The 26,247-nt window shown below is 47.0% G+C and overlaps 1 protein-coding gene across 4 annotated transcripts; it reads right to left on the bottom strand.

Annotated features, from left to right (window-relative positions):
- Positions 1–1,740: 1,740 nt before the first annotated feature.
- On the bottom strand, positions 1,741–25,524 carry LOC119219642 (TGF-beta receptor type-2-like). Of its 4 annotated transcripts, XM_037474953.2 has the most exons (9): positions 25,382–25,524; positions 23,949–24,017; positions 23,773–23,861; positions 13,591–13,732; positions 12,670–12,860; positions 9,191–9,963; positions 8,420–8,561; positions 3,884–4,008; positions 1,741–3,126 (listed from the first exon to the last, which is right to left on the bottom strand). In XM_037474953.2, exons 4-9 carry the CDS (start codon positions 13,722–13,724, stop codon positions 2,947–2,949), a joined length of 1,545 nt encoding a protein of 514 aa, XP_037330850.2. In that variant the 5' UTR covers positions 13,725–13,732; positions 23,773–23,861; positions 23,949–24,017; positions 25,382–25,524; the 3' UTR covers positions 1,741–2,946. The 4 variants fall into 4 exon arrangements, with proteins under 4 accessions (XP_037330850.2, XP_037330848.2, XP_037330849.2 ...); XM_037474951.2 differs by lacking the exon at positions 23,773–23,861 and having other exon boundaries at positions 25,382–25,523; XM_037474952.2 differs by lacking the exons at positions 23,773–23,861; positions 25,382–25,524 and having other exon boundaries at positions 23,949–24,034.
- Between the last annotated feature and the right edge of the window lie 723 nt (positions 25,525–26,247).

Below are 26,247 nucleotides of genomic sequence, written 5' to 3'. Positions count from 1 at the left end.
CAAACCAACCAACCAAAACTTGACAAACAATGTCATCTATTCGGGTGAATTCATTTGCAAGGTGCCACAATATGAACCGACACAGGATTAAACAAATCAGGATTGTTTTGCTGCAGGCTTTGTGTTGAACTGCTTGACACATGTCAAAAACTGTTAATCAAACCCATCCCAGCTGCGTCAACACTTTCTAGAGCCCCCCCCCCCCCCCCCCCTCTCTGCGGCTCCTTCAACCCAGAGGCTAAAAAATATTTAAATGTGTTATTGAACAAAGTTGTTCTTTTACTGACTCTGACAAACGTGTCAGCATTGAGAGACATCTGCCCTCCTCAATATACGTCTCCCCCTTTAAGAACTTGACTCCTTTGCTGCAGTAAAATCCTATCGGCCTCACATTATTTAATTTGAAAATTGCAGAGAAATGGTTTTTTTTGTTATTTCTGACACCCCCGCGGTAGGACCATTTATAATGTAAAAATGATAAATCATTCATCATCAGCATGTACACCCCCAACGGCGGTCCAATTTATTTGCAGCACAACCCACGAGCGCCTGGGGCATAGTTTATGTAAGTACATATACATTGTGAACTGTAGCAAGGCGAAGGAAACCCTCCCTGTGAGACGACGAGTCAGCCCACTGTCACTGATAAATCACCCAAACAACCGCTCCCAAGTGCGTTTGTTTTACAGACTGTGCTTTTTCAGCTGCTTTACCACTGCAGCCTTGGTTAAGCTTTACATACAGGATTTATAGTAGTAGTATATAGCAGCAAACTGCAACCAGGAAGGAGGTTTTACAAATAAACCAGAATCTGATCATATTTCTAAAAAAACATGCACACAGGGATGCACATTTCTCAGTTGAATAAGGCAAACGTGTCTCTGTCTTCACCTCTTGGAACATTTACCAACATTAAACACTTCACTACACTATTTCAGACGGCTTGGTTTGTTACTTCTTATTGTTAGAGTTGCAGGTTAATTAAATACCTTCAGTAATGTCAAGTGTTTTTTGATGGATAATGACTTATCTTTAGCACATTTGATGTGTAGGCTATTATTTGGCAATGCTGTAAATACATAGATATTTATATATTTTCTTTTTTTACAGCATTGACAAATACCAAGTGGATGCATTGAAAGAAGCTGCCTGCAGAGACAAAGACTAATAGTGTCAACGACAGGTAGGCAGAGACGCACATCCTATATGTGTGAGTCAGCTGTGAGCTCAGGGTGAAAGGCCTGTCTGAATCATACACTGACACATCAACAACTGCTGAACCTCTCCTGAACCTCATGAAGCACCGTGCACACACACACACACACACACAATGTAAAACAATCACTGTCTCACAAATACTCAAACGCCACCATTGAGGACGAGTGACAGTGAGTGTGTGCGTACCAACATGCACATCTCTTGTGAATAATGTATATATATATATGCATGATGTAAATACTGCAGAATGATGGATAAGGACATGCATGAGTAGTTGGCAGTGATTTAAGCTGTGTGTCACAGTGAGTCAGGATGGGGAGCCTTAAACTCTCTGTTCCAAGTGTGAGAGCAGCTGATGGGCTGCTGGGACTTCATGTGTCATCCTGCAGGAGCCGAGTCCTCTGGGGATAAATTACATTAACTCACTCAATACTAAAAGCCTTTTTTTTATGTGTCTTGTCAGGTATCATATTATACGTTGTATTACGTTGTCAAATAGAAATTCCAATATGGGTGTAAAGATTAAAAAAAAGGAAAAAAGTGATGTGTTTTGCCTAAGAATGTAGGGATGGTGCACTAGTTATTTTACTTTAGTATATAATGGGTAAACACTTCTTCCAATGAGTGACTCTGCATGAAGGTTTGAATGTGCTCAGTCTCTGTCGAATCAGCAGGACCAGCACCATTTGATTTAAGAGATGAAATGACTGCCTTGATATAGATTGGTATTGTGCCGTCAAAGTGGAGACTACACATGTTGGGCTGTAAAGACCATCAGATTAGAGAAGGTTCACAATGCAGATCATGTTCTAAACAAAGGGGAATAAGTGTCACCAAACGTCTAAATACACAGCAATACGACATAAAAACTGAGACCTGTAACAGTTTTAATTATGGCTTTACAATTTAATGGAAAAAATAATACTTTGATATAGATCAGAGAGCGCAGAATTTCATATTGTGTGACAAAATGTCCAGCTGAGCTTACAGCATTTACAAAAATGTAGTGGGCTCAAACTTCCTGTTTACAGTCCGTTAGAAACATCTCTATCCCCTTTGTTCTTAGCCTGAAGACAGACACACACACACACACACACACACACACACACACACACACACGCACGCACGCACGCACGCACGCACGCACGCACACACACGCGGTAAACGTTTAAGCAAGCAGTCATGAAACTATAACTATAAGGGCTATTAGTGTCTTAATATATTACATGGCTTTTCCTTACCTTCTTTACTAAATAAAAGCTGTTTTTTTATTTTCTATTCCTCTATTCTGTCAGATTCAACACACACACACACACACACACACACACACACACACACACACACACACACACACACACACACACACACACACACACACACACACACACACACACACACACACACACACACACACACACACACACACACACACACACACACACACAGATGTTGATAAAGTGCAAACAGCATTTGGTTAAAAAAAAGCTTTGTAATATCATCTCCTAATATCATCCAGTCTTTGAACACTGGTTTACTGTCACGCTGGTTCTGATGTGTACATGGAAGTCCATCTCTGGTCTCAGTTGGGTTTCATTGGCGTGAGCTTCCCGCTTGCTCCTCAGTCACACATTTGTGACACACCCATAGCGTCCATTGGAAGTTCTCTCTCCCGGGTGCCTGGCTGCGAGTCCTCTGCCGCCCTGGTGGGGGCAGCGCTCCGGTTGACCTCTACTTCTCGTCCACCATCAAGATTTCCTCGGGGATCTTCTCCTCCGAGTCGGAGCGATCCGACAGCTTGTCCAGGTACTCCATGTCGCTGAAGCGCTCGGCGACACACTGGGCTGTCAGACGGGCCTCCGGGTCGTGGTCCCAGCACTCGTCTATGGAGGCGCACACCATCTGGATGCCCTGCACGGCGAGCAGTGGAGCCCAGATATGAACCAGTCAATAACACACACTCGGGGTGAAGCTGACTGAGCAGAAAGCCTGGAAGTTGACATGGGTGTGGATCTGTGTCTGGGAACCAGCAGGCCGACTGGAGCAGCTGCTGTGCAGTGAATCCTCCCTTCATCAAGGGTGTAATGCCTATTTACTATCACATGTTTCGATGGAAATAAATAGGAGACTGCTTTTCACAATACAACTGGAATGCCAAAAGGAAGCTCAAAAGGTTCCTTGTGGAGTCTTCTTAAGAACAATACTATTGCATTCCATTGGTTTATGGTCCTTAGCTGCTGCCATCCCTGCGTTACACACATGTCTTAGACGTTAATGCGTGGACGGCAGCGCTGACTGGTCAAACAGAGCAGAAGCTTTCATAGCAATTCCTTTAAGAAACAGGGAAGTACAGGATGACACGACTTACTGGATGACACCGCCCTGAGCTTCTGTAGAAACATGGCGCTGTACTGTCCCATGTGCGTATACACTGCTTATAACGATACAGACTCTTAGCTTCTGGTCATTATACAGCTTACAGGTTTCTTTGTGTGCGCTCTGTCCATTTTGTCCACCAATATTTGCAGGTTCAACGTTTATTGTTCATTGGTTAGAATAGAATTAGAATTTGTATTGCTCATTTATTTGATAACATCAACGTAATAAGTGGGCAGTGCATGTGTGTGTGCGTGTGTGTGTGTGTGTGTGTGTGTGCGGCGCCTCTTACCGTGTGGTCGATCCAGCTGCTGGGGACCTCCGGTCTTCCTCTGTCTCGCAGGACGCTGTCCTTCATGCTCTCTACACACGGGTGTTCCCTCAGGTTCCCAAAGGGAGGCTCGTACTCCTTCACCTCTGCACACACAAAGAGGAAAATGAGCCTCCAGCTTCTCCAGCAGGTGAGCGCTGGTCGTCTTATTCCAGCAACCCACTCGAGAGAGAGGAGATCCGATGCCCCACAGCGCACAACAACAAGAGGCGCTCAAAGGATTCACTGTGTGCCATAAACTAAACGCGCGGGTTGCAAACTTTAAAAAGCACCGAAGCAGCAACACTAAAGAACACGTGCGCCTGAGAGCGCTTATTATCATCATCACTTTTTATTTATTCCCCTCCAAACAAGCTTAACGTATCTCACCTGCTCTGCTTTGGTTTCCTGAGAGCTCGTCAAAAGCTATTTTACCAGCTGAGTTTGGTCACGGTGAGACACGGCGAGGAGGGAGACGGCAGGTCAAGAGCTTCCAAAGGAAAGCGCGTGACAAAGGCCTCCTTTGAGTTCAACCAAAAATTCTAAAATTGCTTTGACGAGCATTTCATGGAACAAGCAGAGCGTTCGGCAGGAATGTTGAGGGGAAGACTGCAGGTTAATGTTCACTAATTAAAAGACGACCCGGACCTGAACGAGCAGAGGGGGTCGGTACAAAGACAATGACTTCAGAATGGATGGTTTTCATGGAGTCTCCTTAGAAAAACAGAACATGTACTTCAAGTAAATCGGTTATGGTACAATAGTAAAACCTGCCATTTATTCACTAGGGTAGAACATACCATTTTGGTCAAATCATGGCAGGGTATTCACAGGGATTAAGGGTGACCTTTAATGTGCCCACGTTCCATTTAGCTGGGACAGGGTGCTGGGACTGTCCAAGGTGAAATAGAATGGGCTCTTAATTAATTGAATCCATTTCACCTGTGCCTCCCTGCTGTGACATGGGTAAAGGGCTCATTAGTCTGCTGCCTTTTTCCGAGCGTTGATACGGACCTTGAAGCTGGACTGACTGGACTCAAATATTCCACCAGCACCCAGACAAGGCAGCCACAGTCACTGCTTGTACACACAAACCTACATGCGAACCTCGACTGAATGAAAACAAGTTGATTTTCCTTAAAGGCAGACCTTAAATTAAACTGTGAACAAGCAGAAACTATTGAAAACACAAGTGAGCCCGGAATGCGTGACACAGTGCATATTGACTAGATTTGTTTAACAATGAGCCCCTCACGCTGTGTCAGCTGACATGGTGTGATGTGAACGCAAAGCAAACACACAAACCACCCTAAATGTCTCATTTCCATGCTAATCGTCAGCCAGGCCCTGTTGAAAATGAAAATAAATTCTGTTCAATTAAGCTACACCGGCAGACCGGGGACACCCACGCGGTACAGAACGGCTTCTTTCACCTCTTTGAGCAAAGGGACAAAGATGCTGCTTGGATTCATGGGTTTGGACATCAAAAGGTCCGCAAGCCAAAAGTAAGGAAACACACAAACCAGGGTGAAAGGAAGATAAATCCACACTAACATCTGATAGTTATGTTCCGCCCTCCTTCCGCCAGTCTTTTTGTCTATGAAGCTCAACAAGAAAAAGAAGCAATAATCCCGTCCCCAGACACATCAATAATGCAGAAAAAAAGATTGGAACAGAGTTTGCCGGTAAATAAATTAGTAACGTGATCACACTAACATTGTGTGTGTGTGTGTGTGTGAAACGGCAGCCTGACTAATCCACTCCCAGCAGCCTCTGCTGGTTCCCATTAGGCTGCGGTGGCTGGGACACTTGTTTTGTGCAACTCGCAGGTTGTTAAAGTCATTTAGTACAGATGTATGTGCATTAAACGTTAGCAGAGCGCACTTCAGTACCGAATTACCCCGAGGCCTACCCTGCCATCAACTGAGGCCAATACATGACCTCACCTCCACATAAACACTATCGCAGCTCGTGCTGCGCGACCTCGGTGAAGCCTAATTGGGGAAAACGCATTTTGCCCTCAATTCATCCATAAAGTGGTTTGAAATCCTTGAATTTCTCCCCCAATGATTTGACAAAGACCGCACACGCACACACACACACGCACACACAGGACCATCAGGCCCTCCGGTCCTGGAGGAGTTGATGTTCTGACATCTGGAGAGCAGCTGCCCTGACCCCCCCCTCCTCCTCCTCCTCCTCACTGAAGCCCAACCTCTCCCCTCGAGGGGCCGAAGGCATTTCTCCGTCTGCAGCTCCACATTCAACACCGTTACACTACTATTCCCCCAACGTGGCTCCACCCGTCCGAGGAACACAGCCTTCCCAAAGCCCTAAATCCGGCCCTGCTAAATTACACAGCAGAGACATTTTGGGAAACAGTGGCCGAGATAGAAAAAAAGGAAGAAGGCCTGCGCCCTGAATCCGGCTCTCTCCTGCTCTGCGTCTCTGCATTCTTGGAAGACAAGGGAAGCAGATCTCGGATCTGAGCACGGCCCCCGGGAACGCTGTCTGTCTCCCACAGAGACGCACGGGTGCAGGTGGGGGCGGAGGCCAGAGGGCTTCACCACGGCCGTTGTTATGACGCCCCGGGACGGGCCCCTCTGTTCGTCCCTCTGTCCCACAGTGAGGCGAGTCATCATGGGTGTCATTAGTGACTCAGGAGAAAACCGGGCAGCATGAAGCTCACAGCAGCTTCCCCCTCATGGCGTCTCTGACCTCAGAATCAATACCAGCCCGCTGCCAGCACGCCATCCAGCAGGAGACGGGTTTGACAGTGGAGAAAAAACTAATTAGAGCCACTTGTTTTTATGCAGCTTCTTCTTCCCAGCTCCTTCCATCAGGGAGGTTTTTAGAGGTTGACTTGTAATCTGACACAATTACTAACACCTGTTAAATATGAACTATGTGTAATCTGAATCAAATGAATCAATGAAAATAAGAGAGGACAGCATCACAGTATCCAGCTGTCAACGCAGTCTTCATTTAAGGATTTGAATGATTTGGCAGATTAAGGTTACCAGATTTGAATGTGAAGCAGCAGCTAAATAAATTGAATTATTATGCAAATATCCAGGTGAACAGATGTACCAAATGTATAAAATAGGATTATGTATTTTGTGTTTATATCCAAGGTAATTCAGGGCGCTGCGTGATTGACGGCCCCGTTCACACCAGTGCGTCTTACGTTACTGGTGTTCCTGGTTTTAGCATTAACCCAGTCCAGATTTCACCCGTCTGTCTGTCTCTGAGTGGGTGGATGGCGAGTACAGAGAAACACATGAGCTATTCAGCTGCTCCTATGTCACTATCCTAGTATCGTTCCCCCCCCTCCAGTAAATCTACGCTGGCTTGTCCTCCCAGTCTGTCTTCGCTGGCACGAGTAAAGCTGGATGGCGCTCTGCGTTTCGGTGCAGTGGGAAGGTGATTAACGGCCTCAGCTGCCCAGAGGCGGGAAGAAAGACAGAAAAAACTGAGCTTATGTCTTGTGCGCACGGACAAGAATGTTCAAAATGTCTTTTTAGATGGTAAATGTAAAGTAAGTGAATGAATGGGATCGAATAAAGGAGGATGAGTATTTTGATGAGCCATTTGTTGAGTCCATCTCTACCCCCCATGTGTCCTGATTGGTCCGCTCTCAAGAGACGCACTACCCGCAAAACGTCCTCACATGAAGGAGACATCCACACTCACCACTGCAGCCTCACTTTGCAAAACAGGAAATGGGATATTTTCTTCTCAAAAAGTGTCCCCCACAGGGCAAAGGATAAGAGGGACAGTGGCTCACTGTGTCACGCGGGGGGGGGGGGGTCATCTCTTCTGGGATACACTTTAAGGAGCGTCGCCGCGGGGTGGTCGTGGGGCACAACAGGAAAACGCCAAAGTAGAAGCGCTCATGCCTGAACCCGGCTTTCAATCAGCGCGCTGACACAATGGGGACGGGGGGGCAGACACAGAAACAAACTGGACCACAGAGACACCGAGGGGAAGTGAAAACAAACGACTCGAGTGCCGACGCAAAATGCGGCCCAGCGCTTTGCCTCCCGATAATCGGCCCGTTCCATTATTTGCACGCATCCTGGCCTTGTTTTTGCCACAGAGTGACAAACACGAGTACCGGGCCATTAGTGGAGTGAAGGCTGAAGACTTCTCCGAGACGGAGTGTGTGTTTGACACACTGAGAGTGAAAAACACACTCCTCGCGCACAGAAGCCATTTTTCTTTTAGTATTCCTCTAGATATTTACAGGCCTCGTCGGGGATTTCATCAATCAGTGCTTCTATGGATTTCCTTTAAACTCAGCAGCCCGGGATACTCTTATGTTTTATATCTATTATTAACTAAGGGTCACATGTGATGTTTACTGTGAGCCCGGGGGAGCGCACCAGGCTATTAAATTGTGTTTAAGCCCTCAAAACACAGCTGGTCACGTTTTGAACATAAAGTGGGAAGAATTAAAAGACATTTTGAAACAGCATCGCCTCATCCTACAGACGTGTGTGTCCGGTCACATCTTACCTCCTATTGCGTTGCACCTGGAGATGATCTCCCACAGTACGAGAGCCATGGAGTAAACGTCGGCCTGTTTGAAACACTCAATGTTTTCCAGGTTTATTCTGGACTCCAAGACCTCTGGGGCCATGTACCTGGCAGTGCCCACCTGGGAACAGACAGGGTAAAGAAAGACATGTCATCAGAACCCAGGATGCCACAGAGGAGGTGTTCAGATGGCAGTCATCGCCTCATATTCTGTATATCTGAACACGCTGGATGTAGAAAATAATTGGATAAACAAAAAAAAGTAGCGTAGCTCAGAGCTCAACAACACGATTCTTGTCAGCACAGTAATTACCAACTTGGAAATTGTGTTCCCTGGTGCTTCCTACCGATGCAGTACGGGCTTTACAATGCGTTAAGGTGTGCAGCCCAGCAGAGGGTGAGGCCCTTTTTTTATAATGAATCATTTTAATAAGAGTCTAACGTTATTACATCGGCGTAATGAGTCCATCAAGAATCAATCAAGCCGCTCTCTCCTGTGACCAATACAGAGCGGCCCCCTCAGAACACTCGCAGCGTGATTTCTATCAGCGCCATCCATCAAGGGCTCAAATATTTAGAGGTCCCCCTCCGCGTGATGAGGCCACAACAGAGAGGGCGCACTGATTGCCCGCCATCGCCCGGGGATTGCTTTCGTCTGGAGCACCAGGCCAAATGACTACAGGAGAGGAAGTGTTATCATTGAAATGGGAAGCCCAGTGAAAGTGAAATGGATCCCTTGCCGGGCCTCACCTGCCCGCTGTTGGCCAGCTCGTCCACGGACAGAGCGTTGTCCAGGCGCAGGGCGAGGCCGAAGTCACACAGGCAGCAGGCCAGGTCGCCTTTCACCAGTATGTTGGAGCTCTTTATGTCCCTGTGCGCGATGGGCACCTTGTAGCGGCCGCAGGGGCTGAGGTCGCTGTGAAGGTGGGCCACGCCGCGCGCCAGCGACCCCCCCAGCAGCCACAGGTCGTGCCAGCTGACGATGTGGTGGATCAGGAACTCCTGGAGGTTCCCTCGGGGCTGGTAGGCCGTGATCAGCCAGCACTGCCTCAGCGCCTTCCGGTCCTCCGCCGTCAGGAAGTGAAGCACGTTCTCGTGCCGCAGGTCGGCGTCGGAGAAGATCTCCTTCTCGTTCTTCCAGGAGGCGTACTCCTCGTACTGGAAGATCTTGACGGCCACCGTCTCGAAGCCCTGCTCCCCGCTGCCCGAGGAGCCCCGCTTCAGCTTGGCCTTGTAAACCTCCGCGAAGCGCCCCTTCCCGACCTGGACCTCCAGCTCGATGGGCAGCAGCTCCGTGTTGTGGTTGAGGTTGTTGGCGTGCGTGGAGCTGCTGTCCGAGCCCTCGTCGTCGATCATGATGGCGCGGGCGTCGCTGAAGTCCAGGCAGCCCCTCTTGCGCCCCGAGCTGGCCTGCCGCTGGTGGTAGACGCGATAGCAGTAGAAGGAAGTGATGACGACGACGGCCATCACCAGCAGAGGGACCAGGCTCACCAAGATGACCGCCACCACCTGGGAGTCCATGTCTGAGGGATCAAAGGCCAGAGGGGATGTGTGAACATGTGTGACACACGGTCCGGTTCTGCTGCCAAGAGCCTCAGAGGCTTCAAAAGTTGGGAACAGACAACTTTAAAAAAGAATCTCAATATCAACTTCTGTTTGGTAGCTCATTTGGATCTTTTGAATAATATCAAATGATCTCAACATGTGAACTTGCAGATCATAAAAGAAAAGATTTTTGAGATTTTATTATTCCCACTTCTCGTGTGGAGTTTTAAAAAATGATTTTGTCCTGAACGGAATGAGCACTGCCCATTAAACAATATGACTTCCTAAAACCCACAAACACCATCCATCTGACGTCTCACGTGGGCGTGAACTCGAGTTCTCGGAGCAGCAGCCGTCCCAGTGGAAGCTAAAGTTAGAGTCCGGGCCACAGATGCAAAGTGCTCCAAACCCTGACCCGGTACGCCGCACATTGTGTCTCTTTATAGGACTCTTATAATGTGTGGGTCTGGGAGCAGCTAGAGGTTTTGGCAAGCAGTGAAAGTTTATGCTGCAGTTTTTTTAAGCTGCAGCCATAAACGTATAAAACATACATCACCAGACACAACAAAAGAAAACCACAGTTTGATGAGCTGTAAATTTAAATCATTTAAAAGGTCTAGTTGCAAGACTTCCTGCCACACAACTCCTAAATATTTAAACAAGTAGGAGCTACTGCAGGCCCTTGTTTTAATCAAGTTGAAGACTTTGGTTTCAAACATAAACTCACACTTTGCTTAAGAACGGTCCCATTAGAAGCGAGTACGGATCAAGGGAGGAGGACCCATGTGGAAGGCCTCTAGCGGACGGCCCAGTCAAATTCCTCTGCTTCTCTTTTTCTAAACAGGAAACCACATGTCTGAAATCCTCAACATGGCCCCCGCCAGCAGCTTGTTTTTATTTTCGTAGAGCGAGAAACTATTTCTCACAACAAACCTGTCACTGTGCCCCGCCAACTCCCACAAAAAGACCTCACTTAAAGCAACAGTTCAGTCCCAGAACGACATTTCAACATCCATTATTCACCCGAGTTACTTTCAACACTAGAAGAGAACCCGAGGAGCGTGTTGTTTAATGAAGAATCACAAATTGGATAAATAAAGTCTTGATTAAAGTAAATGGAGGGCGTGTTTTACAACTGCAAACAATATCAAAACGTCAAAATGTAGGGATGACGTGGGCTGTGTAATTGATTTCCAAATAAAAATATCCAATAAATGACCATACCTGTTGGAAGTTGGAAACAGGAGGCAATTAGTTTAGCATAAAGACTGGAAACACAAGGAAACAGCCTGGCTGCGTCCAAACGTAACAAAACCTTCCCAAAATATAAAGCACACCAACTTCGGACTCCAGGCGCACTTGTTTTTTTTTAGGATGTAACCATAGATGAACCAGCAGATGGAACTAGTTACTATTTCACAACCTCGATACTTTCAGCTTACTTGTTATTTCTCCTTTTACCTTTTCAAACACTCAAAATGTAGTTTTGGTTCCGTAAAGAAAGAAAAACTGAGCCCACTTTTCAGTACCGCACTGCTGTGCACCGAGGGCTCCACGGTTATGTGACAACTTTGTCCATTCTGTAATTTAAGTAATGCTTTCCTAAACGCATCTCTCGGTTATGGGAAAAGAGCAAGTGGAGGCTTCGTGTTTTGAACTTTGGGAGGAGGTGGTCCATTCATCCTGACTCACTGGCATTGTTCCGTTTGTGGTTCTTAGCTGGAGCTCCTTTAGTTCTGCAGCGTCTCCGGTTAGTCGCAGACAGTGCACAGACGTTCTCGATGGTAAGGGAATGTTCTTCCATTACGTGGTCCGCACTGGGCAGATGCTTTCAATTTGGCTCCGTGTGCAGAGCCAAGTCTCAGAAGCCTACCTCAGTGTTATTATTGCCTGGATGCTGTAGTCAAAATACATCTGATTCCTGGTCCAGCTTTGGAACTAGAGTCTACAAGGTAATGTCTCCCAGACCGGTTTGTACTCGTGTATCTGTGGACCACTACAGTGCACACGTGTTTGCACTCACGCAGGACTCCTTACACAACGAGCTGAGACTGCCATTATAACAATAAGCATGCCAGGACTATGACGTCACCGTGTTACATAGTACAGATGTAAGACCTAACCGGTTCTTACGCACATAGAACAGTGTCGCTGGACTATTGCTTCACTGTTACAATCGAGTTGGACCAATGAGGAACTAAAGTTGTCACACACACAACCGCGTGTTGGAGCAGTGGGACTCATGTCTCATGTCTCATGCCTCATGTCTCATGCCTCATGTCTCATGTCTCATGCCTCATGTCTCATGCCTAACCCTGGCTGTGCTAAGCTAGCCCCACGTGCTGCACTCTTGATGCTAATTTGCTCTGGCTCCATGCATTTCATGAAACACACGAGTATCCGAAACTTCTACCAAACACAAACTGAAAAATGCACAACAACAAACATGGCTCCTCTTCTAATGGAGGAGGGGGGGGGGGGTCAACAGCATGAAAACACATTCTAGTAGAAACACAAGTATAAACCTGAAAATGACCATGAAACAGCTGCTTTGATTTGACTGTACAGCAGAAAGAAATTATCTTAAGGGTAAAATCTAAAAATTAAAAAACAACTCAGAGCCTCACGAGTGGATCCAAACCAAAGGATTAGAGGACAAAAATAATCTTAAGTCTTAAACTTACAGGAGTTAAAGAAGATGAGCTCGTTGCACTCCTCCTCGGAGCAGGAGCAGATGAAGAACTGGGAGCCCAGGCCCTTCCTCTCTTTCATCTCACACTTGCTGTTGTTGTAATCGTCCAGGACCAGCCCGTGCAGCTTATGGAACCGGTTGTGGCAGACTGTATCAATGGTGAAATTGTCACCCTCCTTCCTCCTTGAAAAGAGAAAAAGCACACAGGAAATCCTGCCATTTACTGGACTGTACTCAATGCCTTGGATGTGAAGTCCCCATTTCAGATATCTGTATTAGCACAAAACAGATCTATACAGTGATACAGTGGGAACTGTAAATGGGAGATGTGTCTCCTGCAGCACTGCACAGTCTCAGCAGAATGTAAATCAGTAGCAAACAGGAAACAAAGAAAACCCTGATCATGCACAAATATAAACATTTAAATGCTCCCTGCTGGGCGCTGTTGGCATTTTACATTTTACAAAGAAATGCTGCTGCTCGTGTGCAGTTCGCTTTCTGCTGACCTCAGCTCAGAGAACGCCCGAAAACATGGCAATATAACGAGGAGCATCGGCACAGCTTCCAGCTTTTAACACCAGCACACACCGGACCCCTGCTGCTTCTCAGGTGTGGAGTCCGATTATCTCCTGAATGATGGATGTTCAGGTGCTCGTTTGATTCAGTCACCAGAATACTGACGGACAAAGTGCTCAAAGGAACAACGTAGTCACGCAGAGTAAGTTTAAGAGCTCCTGGGAGGAAATGAGCAAGGACGATATGATTATTAAACGAGCATCTACTGCGCCCTCATTTCCTCACGTCTTTGTTTGTATGACCCAGAAGGTGGATTATGGTGAATGCTCTTTTCACTTTGACTACATCCTGGCTTTCATTCATAGGGAAAAGTGAGTTTGTATGAGGCGCCACGTACCAGGTACTGACACACACGTCTGAGTCGTTGGGGCAGATGGAGGTGATTTCACACTCGGCCTTGCAGCTCCCTTTGCCCGTGCAGTCGGTGGGCCGCACATCACAGAACTTGCACAGCATTCTTGGCTTAAGCATTTTGGCTTCTGTGAAGAAAAAAGAAAAAGGTTATGGTTTACTATGCAGCACACAGCATAGAAAAATGACAAAAGCTCAACCTAGACATGCAAAAAGGCCTCATGATTGTCTACATGGAGAGAATAGCGCATAAAGAAGTTCAAATCTGATGAAAGGGTGGGAGTCTTTTGAAGTGTTCACATAAGTACATGCAGACATTCACCCAAACCACTGGAAACTACACACTGTATCATTCATTGTGGGGCTACAATATGTTCCCCAGTGAAGTCAGGAACAATAAGAGCGGCACGCGGTGGCCTCCGCCTCCTGTGGACCTGTTCAGACTCGACGCAGCCAGCAGGCAGACCCGTACCACAGAGACAGACTGGATTGTGTGATGACTGCCTGTGGGTTTGATAAGCATCCGAGGAGACAACTGGCAGACAGGCAAGAACAACAAACAAAAGGAAACAGGGATGCACCTCCTCGCTGGGGAGTCTCTAATTTGTCGAGCCGACGAGTCGGCGCCCCTTCTACAGAGGTGTTGTTCATGGAGATCAAAAAAACATGGAGGGCGGCATCATGTATCAGTTTAAGAGTTGGAGGACGTTTTTACAAGTGCACACAATGTGAATCAAGTTCGGCCACTCGCTGAGAGAAAGAGAAACCAGTTTCTACCGGGGACCTGAATGATTGAAACTGAAATAAAAGTAAGTGAACTCGCAAAAAACAAGTGGAGACAACAAGCAAATAACCCCTCGGCTGTGGTGAAACCACATCGCCACACGCCAACTGTACGCCGCCACCCAGCGCCACAGGAAGTGGAACCAGAGCCGTGCCTCAGAAGGCGCAGCATGTGACCCAACAGACGAGTCAACCCCCCCCCCCCCAGGAAGAAGCACTGCAAACAAACGCCAGTGGAGTAAAAGTCGGCCCTGACAGGAAGTCGATGGCATGAACACAATGTGAGAGGTCGGGGAAGTGAAAGCAGACTCGTCGCCTGGTGCCTCTTCGCTTCACACCGACTCGGGGGGGGGGGGGGGGGGGGTGCACGCCGTACAACCTGCAGCCCCTACCTGGGCCAGACGGATACTTCTGGCAGGATATTGCAGATATTCTAAATGACGCCCTATACTTCTTGTCGGAGCAATATAAAAAATGTGCCCGGGGGGGTTTTGAAGTATGACAGTAATTATATCATTAGAGCAACTCCTCTGAAAGAGCATGTCATTTATACCCCGTGGGGGGGGGGGGGGGGGGGGGCAATGGAAGAGGGATGCACGTTAGTAATTGTCACCCAGGGCTACATATAATTGCAGAGACGGAGGAGGGGGGGGGGAGAATTAGGAGGAGCCAAAGCCACTTGGTGCCGCTGGGACTGAGCTGGAGGTGGAGGTGGATGGAGGTACATAATACATCTGGGCAAGGGCATAACCACGTATTCTTTGGCGGGGTCGTGTGTCCCCCCCCCCCAACATAGAGCAGGTCTACGTCTCCTTTTATTCCTTTAGATGCGAACTCAAAGGGCCAATGTAGTCCTCCATGTTCTAAACGTGCCATGTTCATATAGAAATATAGAAATGTAAGCAATGCACTTAACAAAAAGAAATGATGGGGAAGGGGATTCATTTGGACCCCCCCCCCCCCCCCCCCAATGTCTAAACCATGGTTTCGCCCTTGCATCTGGGGGGGGGGGGGGGGATCTACAACAGGTGATATGCGAGACACCCTAAAAGTGTTTAATGACCCAATAAGAGCAGAACACGTGCCGACAAGAACCACAAAGGCTCGTTGAACAGATGAAGGAACTCCGCGCACTTTAGTTTCTGCTTTTTATGAAGTTAAATGGAGCGTTTCGCACAGCAAAGTGTGAGAATGAACTTAAGAAGCTGGTCAGCGGCCGAGCGGCGACTTCTCCCCGTAAAAAGGGTCCCACTCACCCGCCTCCTCGAGCGCGGAGCCGCCGAACAGCACCGCTGCGACCCAGAGAGCGGAAAGACCAAGTAGCTCCATTTAGAGACGGGCTTCTTCTTCTTCTTCTTCTTCTTCTCCTGAACTCTGCTCTCTTTGTCATGAATTAAGCGAAGCCCCGACGGCGGGTCCGCCAAAAAAACAACGCCTTCACGGCTGGGAAGAAGCAGCAGAGTAAACACAGCAGGCGGGACGTGCGTGACTCACGCAGCACTCTGAGCACTTTCATGAAACAGGAAATCTTCCGAGGGGTTGGACACATGGTTTTTTTCTTCTTCTACTCCTCAGTGGTGCTCACGTGACTCACGCAGTCTTGAACCGTGCCATTAAGGGGCTTGAAATGACATGCTTGGAAATAGCTCAACCAGAAGCCTCACCTTTGGGCTGCAGGCACACAGAGTGCCTTCAGGAGAGCCCTCAAAAGAAAGCTGTTGAGTTCCGCTCATATTTAATCTAAGACTCACACACACAGTAAGGTGTCCATTCTGGGTCATGAATGACTCTGGACCCTTTTTTTCTTAAGAGGCTCACGGTTAAATCACAGATGACTTGAGAAGCGGCGAGTCACTTGAAGACACTTTTAATAGAAGACACGGAGGTTAAGTCCACTCTAACGCAGATAAATTACCCGCCTATTGCGGGGGCTTTGCCGACATGTGTTTTTGCTCCGCATACTCAAGCCCTGATGTCAGGTCTCTAGTCCTGACCCCCGTGACCCCAGAACATATAACTCTCCACACAGCAGGCCCTCCTCCTTCCACCTCCGGTTATCAGCTGCTTTCCTCAGTGAAAGGAGACTCAATACAAGTGATCTAGTGAAAGTATCATGTGCAGCCATTAGTTCAATCAGGAAGTGACGATAGATAATTCTGTATACTTTCAACAACACCAACTGGCCAAAAGGTAAACAGACGTAGGCTGAAACTGGGGCCGCTCAGCACTGCGAGATGGGGTCCAAGCCACAAGGTGGAGACCCTGACCTCGGCACACGTGGGCCTCCCAGAGGGTCACGGCATCCTGCTCACTGACCACAACACCCAAACAAACGCCTTCATCTGCTTCAGTTCAACAGGAAACACAACAGCACGGCTGTATGCTTGGGCGTATTTAAACATGATCCTTTTTTTCACTGTTACTTTTAGCTTTTCCCCCCCGTTTCTCAGTGTTCCTTTGCCTTTGAACAGTTTCCCCCCCTCCGCCCCGACCGCACAAACGCAGATAAACAAGCGGCAGGCAAACATCCTGAATGGTATTATGCTCAGTAGCAGGTGCTCGGCGTTCTTGTAAACCGCTTGTGTCGAGTGGAAAGGTAAACTGAGCGGCCCAATGACAAATCTCAGGACGCATCCCTGCAGGCAAACAAGCCGCCGTGTGCAGCACATCACAAAGTGGGTGTCACGGAGTCTCTTTGCACCATCTTTCTGTTTAGAAAGAACACTATTGTTTTAGTCTGAGGCCGCATGGCGCTACACTCTTCCTTCGGCATGAGATTTATGAATTGCACACCCTGTTGTTAGAACCTAAAATTATACAGTAGCACATTACACAAGGGATGCTCAGTTTTTCTTTGCCTTTTTCTTTTTCTTTGAATGAGCGTACTGAGTTTTAGATTACACATGAGACATGCTAAAAAAAAGTCAAAAGGAGCAAACCCAAAAACAACACAAAATAGAAACTATTTTTACCTATTTTTCCACAGTGAAATAATTGATACGAGTTTTACAGGTCTGGCCGTCTCCAAATTATGTTGGTCATGAGCTTTTAACAGGCTTTAAAGCAAGTGAAATATTATAAATATATAGATATATCTATATATATTCATAATCTAATGTTTTCAACTGGGGAAAGAAGTCTGCCCACTGGCATTGGATTTTCTGCCTCAGTCATCAACAGAAAGAGTCTTGGATGTCTAAAATGTACCTGGTGCAGGTGTAGGTGCAGCAGGTATCTGAGCAGTGATGCTGCTGATTGTTTAACTGGTTGTAAAAAGCAAGCTGCTGCAACACTGCTGTAAACCACTTTTAATCAAGAGGATGAAACGCACCAATACAGCTTGAGCCAAAAGGAAAAACAGCGTTAAACACTGCTCTTGAGTCCCTTAAACTTGGGCTTGTGTATTTGCACAGCAAAGAAAAATGTTATACAACTTTGCAAATTGTTTGTGAGAAAAGAATTCAGGTACCATTAAATCAGTCTTCGGTCACGGTGCACACGACTCAGGGACCTGCCTACGCAGCCGGAACACCAATGTTTTGTTGTTGTTGTTCCACATTGTGCTGCCGTTCCCCCCCCCCCCCACTTAGTGCTTCTTTTAAATTGTCAATCCGACAAGTGAATGTGCCTCTGGATGCGCCACGTCAGTCATACAGGTACCACTTTAGCCCCTGAAGAGATCACACTGTGCTGCGCTACCGCTGCACAAGATGCAGGATGCATGCAGCTTTCCTCTGAGGATTTAAGATGAATGAACATCTGTAACAAATGTATGTGGCAGAGATTTAGGGGGGAATAGATCACCAACAACACCAGCTGGGGAATAAAACATTTAACAATCTTAATAAAATACTCAAGGCACGCAGATAAGTCACTGAGGATTAGGCAGAGACACACAACATTCATTTTAATAATTAAGTTAGAAGACAAACACTAAAACAGGTTTTAAGATAAATAATGTAATTTAACCATAAAACACAACCAGGTAAACAGAACATAGAAAAAGGCAGTGAATGGTGTATTTGTTCACCTTTCCATCCATCTACCATTGTACCACCTGTATGCTTTGAGCTAAAAGCTGCAATCAGGCTTACAATGATGTCGGTCACTACGGCAACAGTGTTGCAGGTATTTGGTCATCAATCAATGGATTGGACGAGTTAAAAGGGTGGTAGGACATACAAATGATGGCGACATAGATCTGACTTCATTGATGGGGCTGGTTATTGATACAGGTCAGTTTGGAGCAAAGTGTTGGGCCAGCGGACACATTCCCCCCCCGGGGCTGTACCGCCGGCATGTGGGATTCAAATCATCACGAGCATTCATCTCACAACTGCTACTCACCGAGGACTGTGAGTAACAAAGACATTAGAATAAAAGCCACAGAGGTTCTTCTGGAACCAGGTGCCCATGATTAACACAACCTCCGGCTTTTATGTTCAACGCACACACAACGCCACTAAATTCAGTCAAAGGGAAAAGAGCTGAGGAAACGTGGCTCGGCGCGGCCCGCATGTGGCGTTGTGTGCACACTCACACCGACTCACAGACTGTAACGCACACACTGCCACACAATGAGCTGGCAGAGTTTTCTCTGTGCCATTGGTAAACATAAGGAAGTCTCAACAGTCCTTTTGGACAACAACAGCCTGTCTCTTTCTTCTCCACCGCTGGGAACTTACTTTGTCTCCCGGCATCAGACGGGCCGCCGCGAAGGAAGGAAAGTTTATCTTCAACGCTCCAAAGGCCACAACCTTTGCTATCACTAATTGTTTAGGGCTATTGTTTTTTCTGGCAGACCATCGATAGGTGTCTCAAACTGGGCCAAAGCTGGTCTGATATGGACACATCGGAGAGGAGCGAAGGGGACAACATGTGTGCAGACAGCGTGGGACTCCATCAGTGTGACAGGCAACATCCTGTTTCTCGATGCGCCTCGTGTGGGGAAATGAAGTCTCATGGGGCGCTCTTAACCTTACGCATGCTCAGAGAGCAGCCATAACTGTGGGGCCATGTACGGGACATAAAGGTCACTCTCACCACACTCTAAAAACCTGTAACCAACCACTCGTGATCATTTCTAAAAGTACTCGAAGCAGCAAAACAGGAAAGGAAACAGACGAGCAAAAAGAGCTCTCTCACTCTGCAGCGTGTGACTGGCATCTGTTCACTTGGAGCACAAAGCCTCACGTATCACAGGCCCAGCACATATCCAAAGTATCGTCGCAGTTTAGGGTTCAGCAGGCCTGAGGCCTGTAGCCTGCCATCCCCACCTCAGCCCGTGACCACTTCTGTGGTGGGGGCAGAGAGAAGATGAGGAAGATGATGGGGATGCCAATCAACAAACCTTGATTACAGGGAAGGGACCATTTCAGCACAGAGGGGGAAGATTGAGTTGCTCTGTCCCAGATGAAATGGTTCAACATGAAGTCCCTTAATGTGGCTGGAGATGCAGTTACACACGTAAACAGAGTCAAAGTGATTCTTCTGCTGTGAGAGTCTGAATGCAGTGCATCAAGAGATGGACATGGTGCATCTGCAGGCAGAGCAGTGATGAAAGCCATGTGATGAGTAATGCTGAATGTATCGTATCACTGCGTCACACAGCACAAGTGGTGGACAATAAGAACAAAGTATTTTAAGAACTTTACTGAGAGGAAGGATACATTGTGTTTCTGATTATGAAGCTTCCCAGTGTTTTTTAACCCTAACCCTCCCACCACAGAAGTGGTTTTCCTCTTTGATACCTCTTATAGTTGGAGCTTGGTTAAGCTGCTGTAGGCTTAGACTGCTGGGGGGGGGGGGGGGGGGGGGACTTCGTAGGACGCACCGAGCTCCTCTCTCACTCTGACTCACTCCTTCTACAATAATCCACGTTTTATTGATGCTTAGCACTAATTCAGCTTCTTTCTGGGAGTTTCTTGTGCTTTCTCTCCTAGCAGGTCTCTTTTGGGGTATACAAAATAAAATGAATTGAAATACAAACCTTCACATTTAGTTCAATGTTTTAAAACAAATAAATACAAATCCTCTAGCCCTTCTTAAGTGTTTTCCAGTTCCCAGTACTCATATATTCTAATAGTCAGTGAACTACACACGGTAACTTCTCCCGGTTAAGAAGAGCAGACAAAGCTAAGCAGCGCAGCTCTGTGGACGCCTGGTAACGAGGAACTTAGTCCTTATGTTGCTCTTTATATTTATCAAAACAAAAGTGGAAGTACCAGAAATGATCTTAGTTCCTACTGAAACATTTAAACAATATTTAGATGCTTCTGCATTACTCATTATTTGTAACTTATTTATTGAATGTACCAAAATAAATTATGACTCGCACCTGATTTATGGCCTGCAACCTTCATGTTGTCTTTATAAACAGATAAACCGACTGCACACTACTGGCCAACACAGGCTGCGTTACAGTGGAGCCTTCAGCTGCTAAAGAGCCAGATGTTTCCTACAGGACTTGATTCAGAGCTCAACACTTCCGTCGCTGGTTCCTGGCCTTTGACAAATGACACAGTAAGAAAAGCACAGGTGCACGCATAAAAATCACGTGTGAGTTCCTTGAGCTCCTTTAGCTTCAGGATCGTTGCGTTGTGCATGTTGTACTCAACCTCCGTACAGTTTGCTGAATGCAAATTATGCATCAAGCTTTAGAATTGAAATGTCAGCGGTTGAATGGAGGCAGTCATTCACTAACAGCATCCAGAGGTCCACAGTGGCTTCATTGTGGGATGAAGTTTGAGGATGGGAGGGGATGGGATGGGCGTGCATGAGAAGAAAAACCCAGTGCTCCCTGACATGCAACCGGCCGCACTCTAAATACGTGGAGCGGGCCCAGCGACCGTGGTTCCTTTGAGAAAACCCACTTGTGACAAACATTCAGAGTGTTTCCAAGGCTGTTCTCTACGGCCCCAAGCGCATTTACAAACATCTGCCAAATCCCCCTGATGGGACCAAATATTCCTCCGTGTGCTTCCCATGGGAAACGCTGCGCCGACATGGAGGTGAAAGGACCTTCCAGACAACATGCTGAAGTCCAGCCTCCACCCAGAGGAGACGCTTCGGGGTCTCTTGACATGTTCACACAAAAATGAAAGCACTTGGTGGAAGAATATTCAAACACCATTTAGAAATGTTACAAGCAAAGTAAGAATAATGAGTTGGTTGGCTGACATTAAGCGTTTTATGTAGAACCAAATATTGTTATAGGTACAGTATGATCACATATACTGAATCTATCTGATGATGAGGCCAAAAGCAGCATCTGAATCATCTCACCGTTGTGTAAAGCTTCCTGTCATCTACCATCCCAGATGATGTTTACCCACCAGCGATAAAGTGGAATATTTAATGGGTTTAAGAATATTCACTTCATAAAATATTAGCAGAAATGATTGAGTATTTGATACTCATCCTGCAGCCTCTCATTTTACAACACAGCAGAGGGTTGTAGCTCACCTCCTTCCAGCCTGCTCACAAACGCCATTAAAGATGAATTCAAGAGCCAAATAAACTGCTCAGTTATTTGGCATCACAGGCAGATGGTGTGAGTTATTAGATACATAAATATATATATATATATATATTGATATATATATTGAGGTCAACTTGATGAGCTCCTCTGCAGCACTCGCTCTGAGAGCATGGCTGGGTGCTCGGGGGCTGGTGGGGGCCGGTGGGGGCCGGTGGGGGTCGGTGGGGGCTGGTGGGGGCTGGTGGGGGCCGGTGGGGGCCGGTGGGGGTCGGTGGGGGCTGGTGGGGGCCGGTGGGGGCTGGTGGGGGCCGGTGGGGGCTGGTGGGGGCCGGTGGGGGCCGGTGGGGGCACGCAGGGCGTGTCAGCGCAGGAAGCAGCACTCATCCTGCGCCACCTTCTGCTCTTGTTGCCGGCAGGAAATACCACCAGGACCCGACACTGATAAGGACGAGGAGCTGAACGGCGCCAGACAATAGAGGGACCGCATACTGTTTATGTGTGAGGGGGCGAAATAATGTTATTGATGGAGATGGGAAAATAAAAAGGAAGGTTTTTAGTTGATTTTTCCTTTTTTTAAGTGAAAGGAAAAAATATGTCTGCCGACCCATCAAATACGGCTGCCTGGTTAGTGCTAAACAACGTGGTCCCACGGACGCATAGTTTCGAACGTCCTGCCCCATGTTGGGCGTTTCAATTGTCCCGGGGCGTCGTAAGGAGCGATAAAGTCTGTATGGGGAGGAAGTCGGGTCGGATGGAAGGGTCAAACTAACTATGTCCTGTGTCCAAAACACACTTAACTCGTTCTCTTCCTAAAGTGAACCAAGTTGTTTTGTTGCATAAACTTAGATAAACCAGGTATTAAGTGGATGTGCTGAACTTACAGATAGGTTCACTGCATTTTGGGATCCAACATTTCATATGTTGAAGTCTATCAGATGCACGTTGAAAAAGACTACTAGTGAGAATGTGCTGCCTAAGCATAAGGACTTTGAAGATATCCATCAAACGAGTACTTTGACATTTATGTGCCTGCTAAGAGTTAGACGAGATTGATTTAGATTCTAATGTCTGTACCAATGTAAACGGCCTAAAATAGCCTAGCTGACATAAATGAAATGATTAATTGTTTGTACGTTATCTGAGTAAAATAACGTGTGTTTCGGAAATTGCACCATACATGTGGATGTGATCCAAAGGTCCAAAGACTATCACATGCAAAGAAACCTCCCAGCAAGCATGAGCATTAAACCCGACCAGCGAGTGAGACGCAGCTGCAATACGTTGCCAGGACGCCAATAGATTGAATTTAACGCCTCGGCCGGTGCCCTCACTTTCCCGGTGTGTAACTTCACCAGGACTGTTTACATGCTTTTATTCTCACCCACTCTATGGAAAGTGCGGGTAGGCTCTTGTGGAGGACTTTGATCATGCAAAAACTGCTTGCAATTTATTCTTTTAAAAAAAAACATGTGCAAGACATAAACTGAGTCTGAATCTCTGAATGTTCCCTGGAAGCCTTCGCATGCTAACACAATGCACCCACTGCATTGCAGCTCCATACAGTGCAGCGGATGATTGAATGCAAGCTGCACACAGACAGGTGGCTGAATACCCACGTCGGTGTTGAATGGATGGTTTCCATTTGGACAAAGCCATCAACATTTACAACATTTTCCGATCTAATGAAGTTCATCCTGCTCTCATCACCTCTTCTCTTACGCAAACAGAGTGACTGCCAGCTTTGTGGCTGCGAAGAATTCGGCGCAGAGCGCTCCCCCCACCTCTCCTGACAGCGGCATGATTTAGACTCAAATCTGCTCCACCGCAGTTGGCAGATGTTTTATTTATTTATTTCTCTAAAGGTCCGCTCTGCGATGTTATGTTTCTCCGATTAAAAGGACTCACCCGTAAAATCTGGCCAAGGGATACAGACGTGTCGTCCAAAAGCTCATCCTCCCAAATGAGATGAATTACAGACATCAGGTATCGTGTTCCTTGGGATCAAGTTTTTATAACTGCATTGTTGTAAAAAGGCCAGAAAGGGAACCAGAGTGTAGATGTATAAATCAGAACCAGCTCACCTGGCACGCCGTCTTTGTCTTTAGAATCCCATCTCTCCTCTTTAGTTGTGTATCTGGTCGCATCAGTGACTGAGGAGCACAGAGGAAAGAGCAAGAGAGTTTACAACGTTGTGAAAGAAAGGGTGTTACAACATAATCAGCTGCTCCGTGCACAATAGCAACACTGTGAGCGGTGAGTCGGCCTTTGTTGACACAGAAGCCGGCGTTTCTTGGTTGAGCTGCTCTCGCTTTTTCTCGTCCTTTAAAGATCAGAACTCAAAGTGCTTTGAAGGCTTCACAGGGTTAAACAAGAGAGAAATGAGTATTCAAGACGTTTGCTTTCTAATGCAAGATTAAGAAACCCAAGGGCGGAAATTCAAAGCCGTCCAACATCTTACGTATACAGGGATACGTTTCTTTCAGACCGGCCCTCAGCCATAATAGATTAGCGGAGGAAGGTTTCCCTAAATGTGCTTTCAATGTGCTCAGATTAAATTGTGTGTGGGAGAGCCGTCCACAGCCATCCATCCAGGGCTCTAGAGCAGCGCCTAATGGGTTCTGCATAAAAGGCCCCTTCCTAAAGCCCTGCAGAGGAAATGGACCACGTTGGGTCTATTTCCAGGACGGACTCTGTGGTCCGGGCTCGTTAAAATGCATTACCCTTACTGCTCAACTTACACCTCCACCTGCTGCCTAAGCTCTTTGGACTTAAGTGCAGCTGCGAGGCGATTTTCCCTCTGCGATGGCAGTGACCTCGGCACATGGAGACGTTGTTACAGGCACATGAGGTGAGAAGGCCTCCAATCTGATGAGGATGAGTGTGGTTATCGCATGGAGATTTTCCAACTGACCCGACCACGTCTGCTGCCCGACCACAAGAACAAGACCAGCAGCGACTGTGTGTGGCCCGCTGGTTGCATTGTGATCACTCTTCTGACGGCTGTTTCTGTCCAGAGGAAAGAGTCACCAAATTGCAGCCGACGTTCCAGACTCAGATTTTTCAAGTATTGTGCCTGAGACAATCTGTGGTGTGCAGGAAAACCAACAAAGTACGTAAATATGAAAAGACAATGGTCTTCAAATTCTGATCATAAATTGGAGCCGTTCAGTTCCGTATCGAGGGACGTGACGCTGTTTATTTATGGTAGGTCAAAAAGGTCAGGAGCAGCGCTTCCAGTTAATGTCAACAGATAAATATACTAAATGATAAACTCCCCAAAATCCCCTTTTGGAGTGTGGAGCACGGCCAGGGCTGACACATCAGCACGCTCTAAAACGAGCAACTTCCTCCACTCACACTCTTCTGTTGGATTTAGGGTAGTGTTCCAAGAATTCATCTTTACATCCACTTAACACCTTCCCCCCTCCCTCCCTCAGTCAGGAACGCATGGTACCGCATTTTGATGCACTGTGTAAGTCATTTCTTCTGGGTGGTGAGGTCTATTGCGACTTACCTGGTTCTTTCGGTCCCACAGGTAAGAGGACACCTGGGCCTCTGAGTTCATCAAATCACATCTGGCTGGTTTCACACTTTGGTTTTTGTAGGAATCAAACAAACAAGAATGCGCGAATGAGTGAGCCTCAATGGTTCTTGTGGTTACTTGTTGACTCGTTTCCATGCCTCGTGCTAAGCTAAGCTAAGCTTAGCTAACCAACTGCTGGCTTTAGCTTAGTGTCTCTATCTTCGCATCCAACTCCCTAAAGAAAGCAAAGGCACTTATTTTGTAACACGTACAACTATACTTTTAGGACGGCATTGAGAACAAATTGGTTCCACACCCCAGTTTATGTAATGTGATCGATTAGGAGAAACCTGCTGATCCCAGGCCCGGTCTTCTTATCAGCAGTGACCCATGTACATGTTTACTTATTTAACTTAATAGAGGCACTTATCTCCTCATCTAACGGGCCTCTAACTCCAGATGTTCTGAGTGGCTGCCAGGCAAACCTACAGCACCTCCAGTCCACTATCCCCTCTCGTTCTGTCCAAATCAATTCTCTACAACAACAAATAAAATCATATTTTAGATTCATGGAAAAGCAGAACAGAATGCCCTGGCACTGCTCTACATCATCATCAGCTACAGCAAAGCTCCAGGCAGCTCGTCTTAATCTTCTCCACTGTGTACATGTGTTGTCTAGCTGGTACTATGGCGACGGCACTGCGTTCTGCTAGCCCTGCGCTACGATATCTGCAGAGAGAGAGAGAGAGAGAGAGAGACCGACAGAAGGAAAAGCAATAAAGAGTGAGCAGTAAGAGGCCTCAGCTCCAGAAGTAGAGCAGTGAAGTACGAAGGGACTCGGAGGCCCGTCCGCGCTG

Source organism: Pungitius pungitius, chromosome 17, assembly GCF_949316345.1.
Source record: "Pungitius pungitius chromosome 17, fPunPun2.1, whole genome shotgun sequence".
Lineage (NCBI taxonomy): Eukaryota > Metazoa > Chordata > Actinopteri > Perciformes > Gasterosteidae > Pungitius > Pungitius pungitius.
The sequence above is the reverse complement of the archived record's forward strand: the minus strand, read 5'-3'. Positions and strand labels throughout refer to the sequence as shown.

Bases quoted from the DNA above. Each gene is read 5' to 3' on its own strand.
- LOC119219642 (XM_037474950.2), bottom strand. From the start codon at position 15,716: ATGGAGCTACTTGGTCTTTCCGCTCTCTGGGTCGCAGCGGTGCTGTTC. The intron at 9,964-12,669 runs GTAAGTTTAAGA...TTGATCCCTCAG, and splicing joins GCTCATCTTCTTTAACTCCT to ACATGGACTCCCAGGTGGTG. The intron at 4,009-8,419 runs GTAAGATGTGAC...TTGTGTGTGCAG, and splicing joins CAGGTGCAACGCAATAGGAG to AGGTGAAGGAGTACGAGCCT.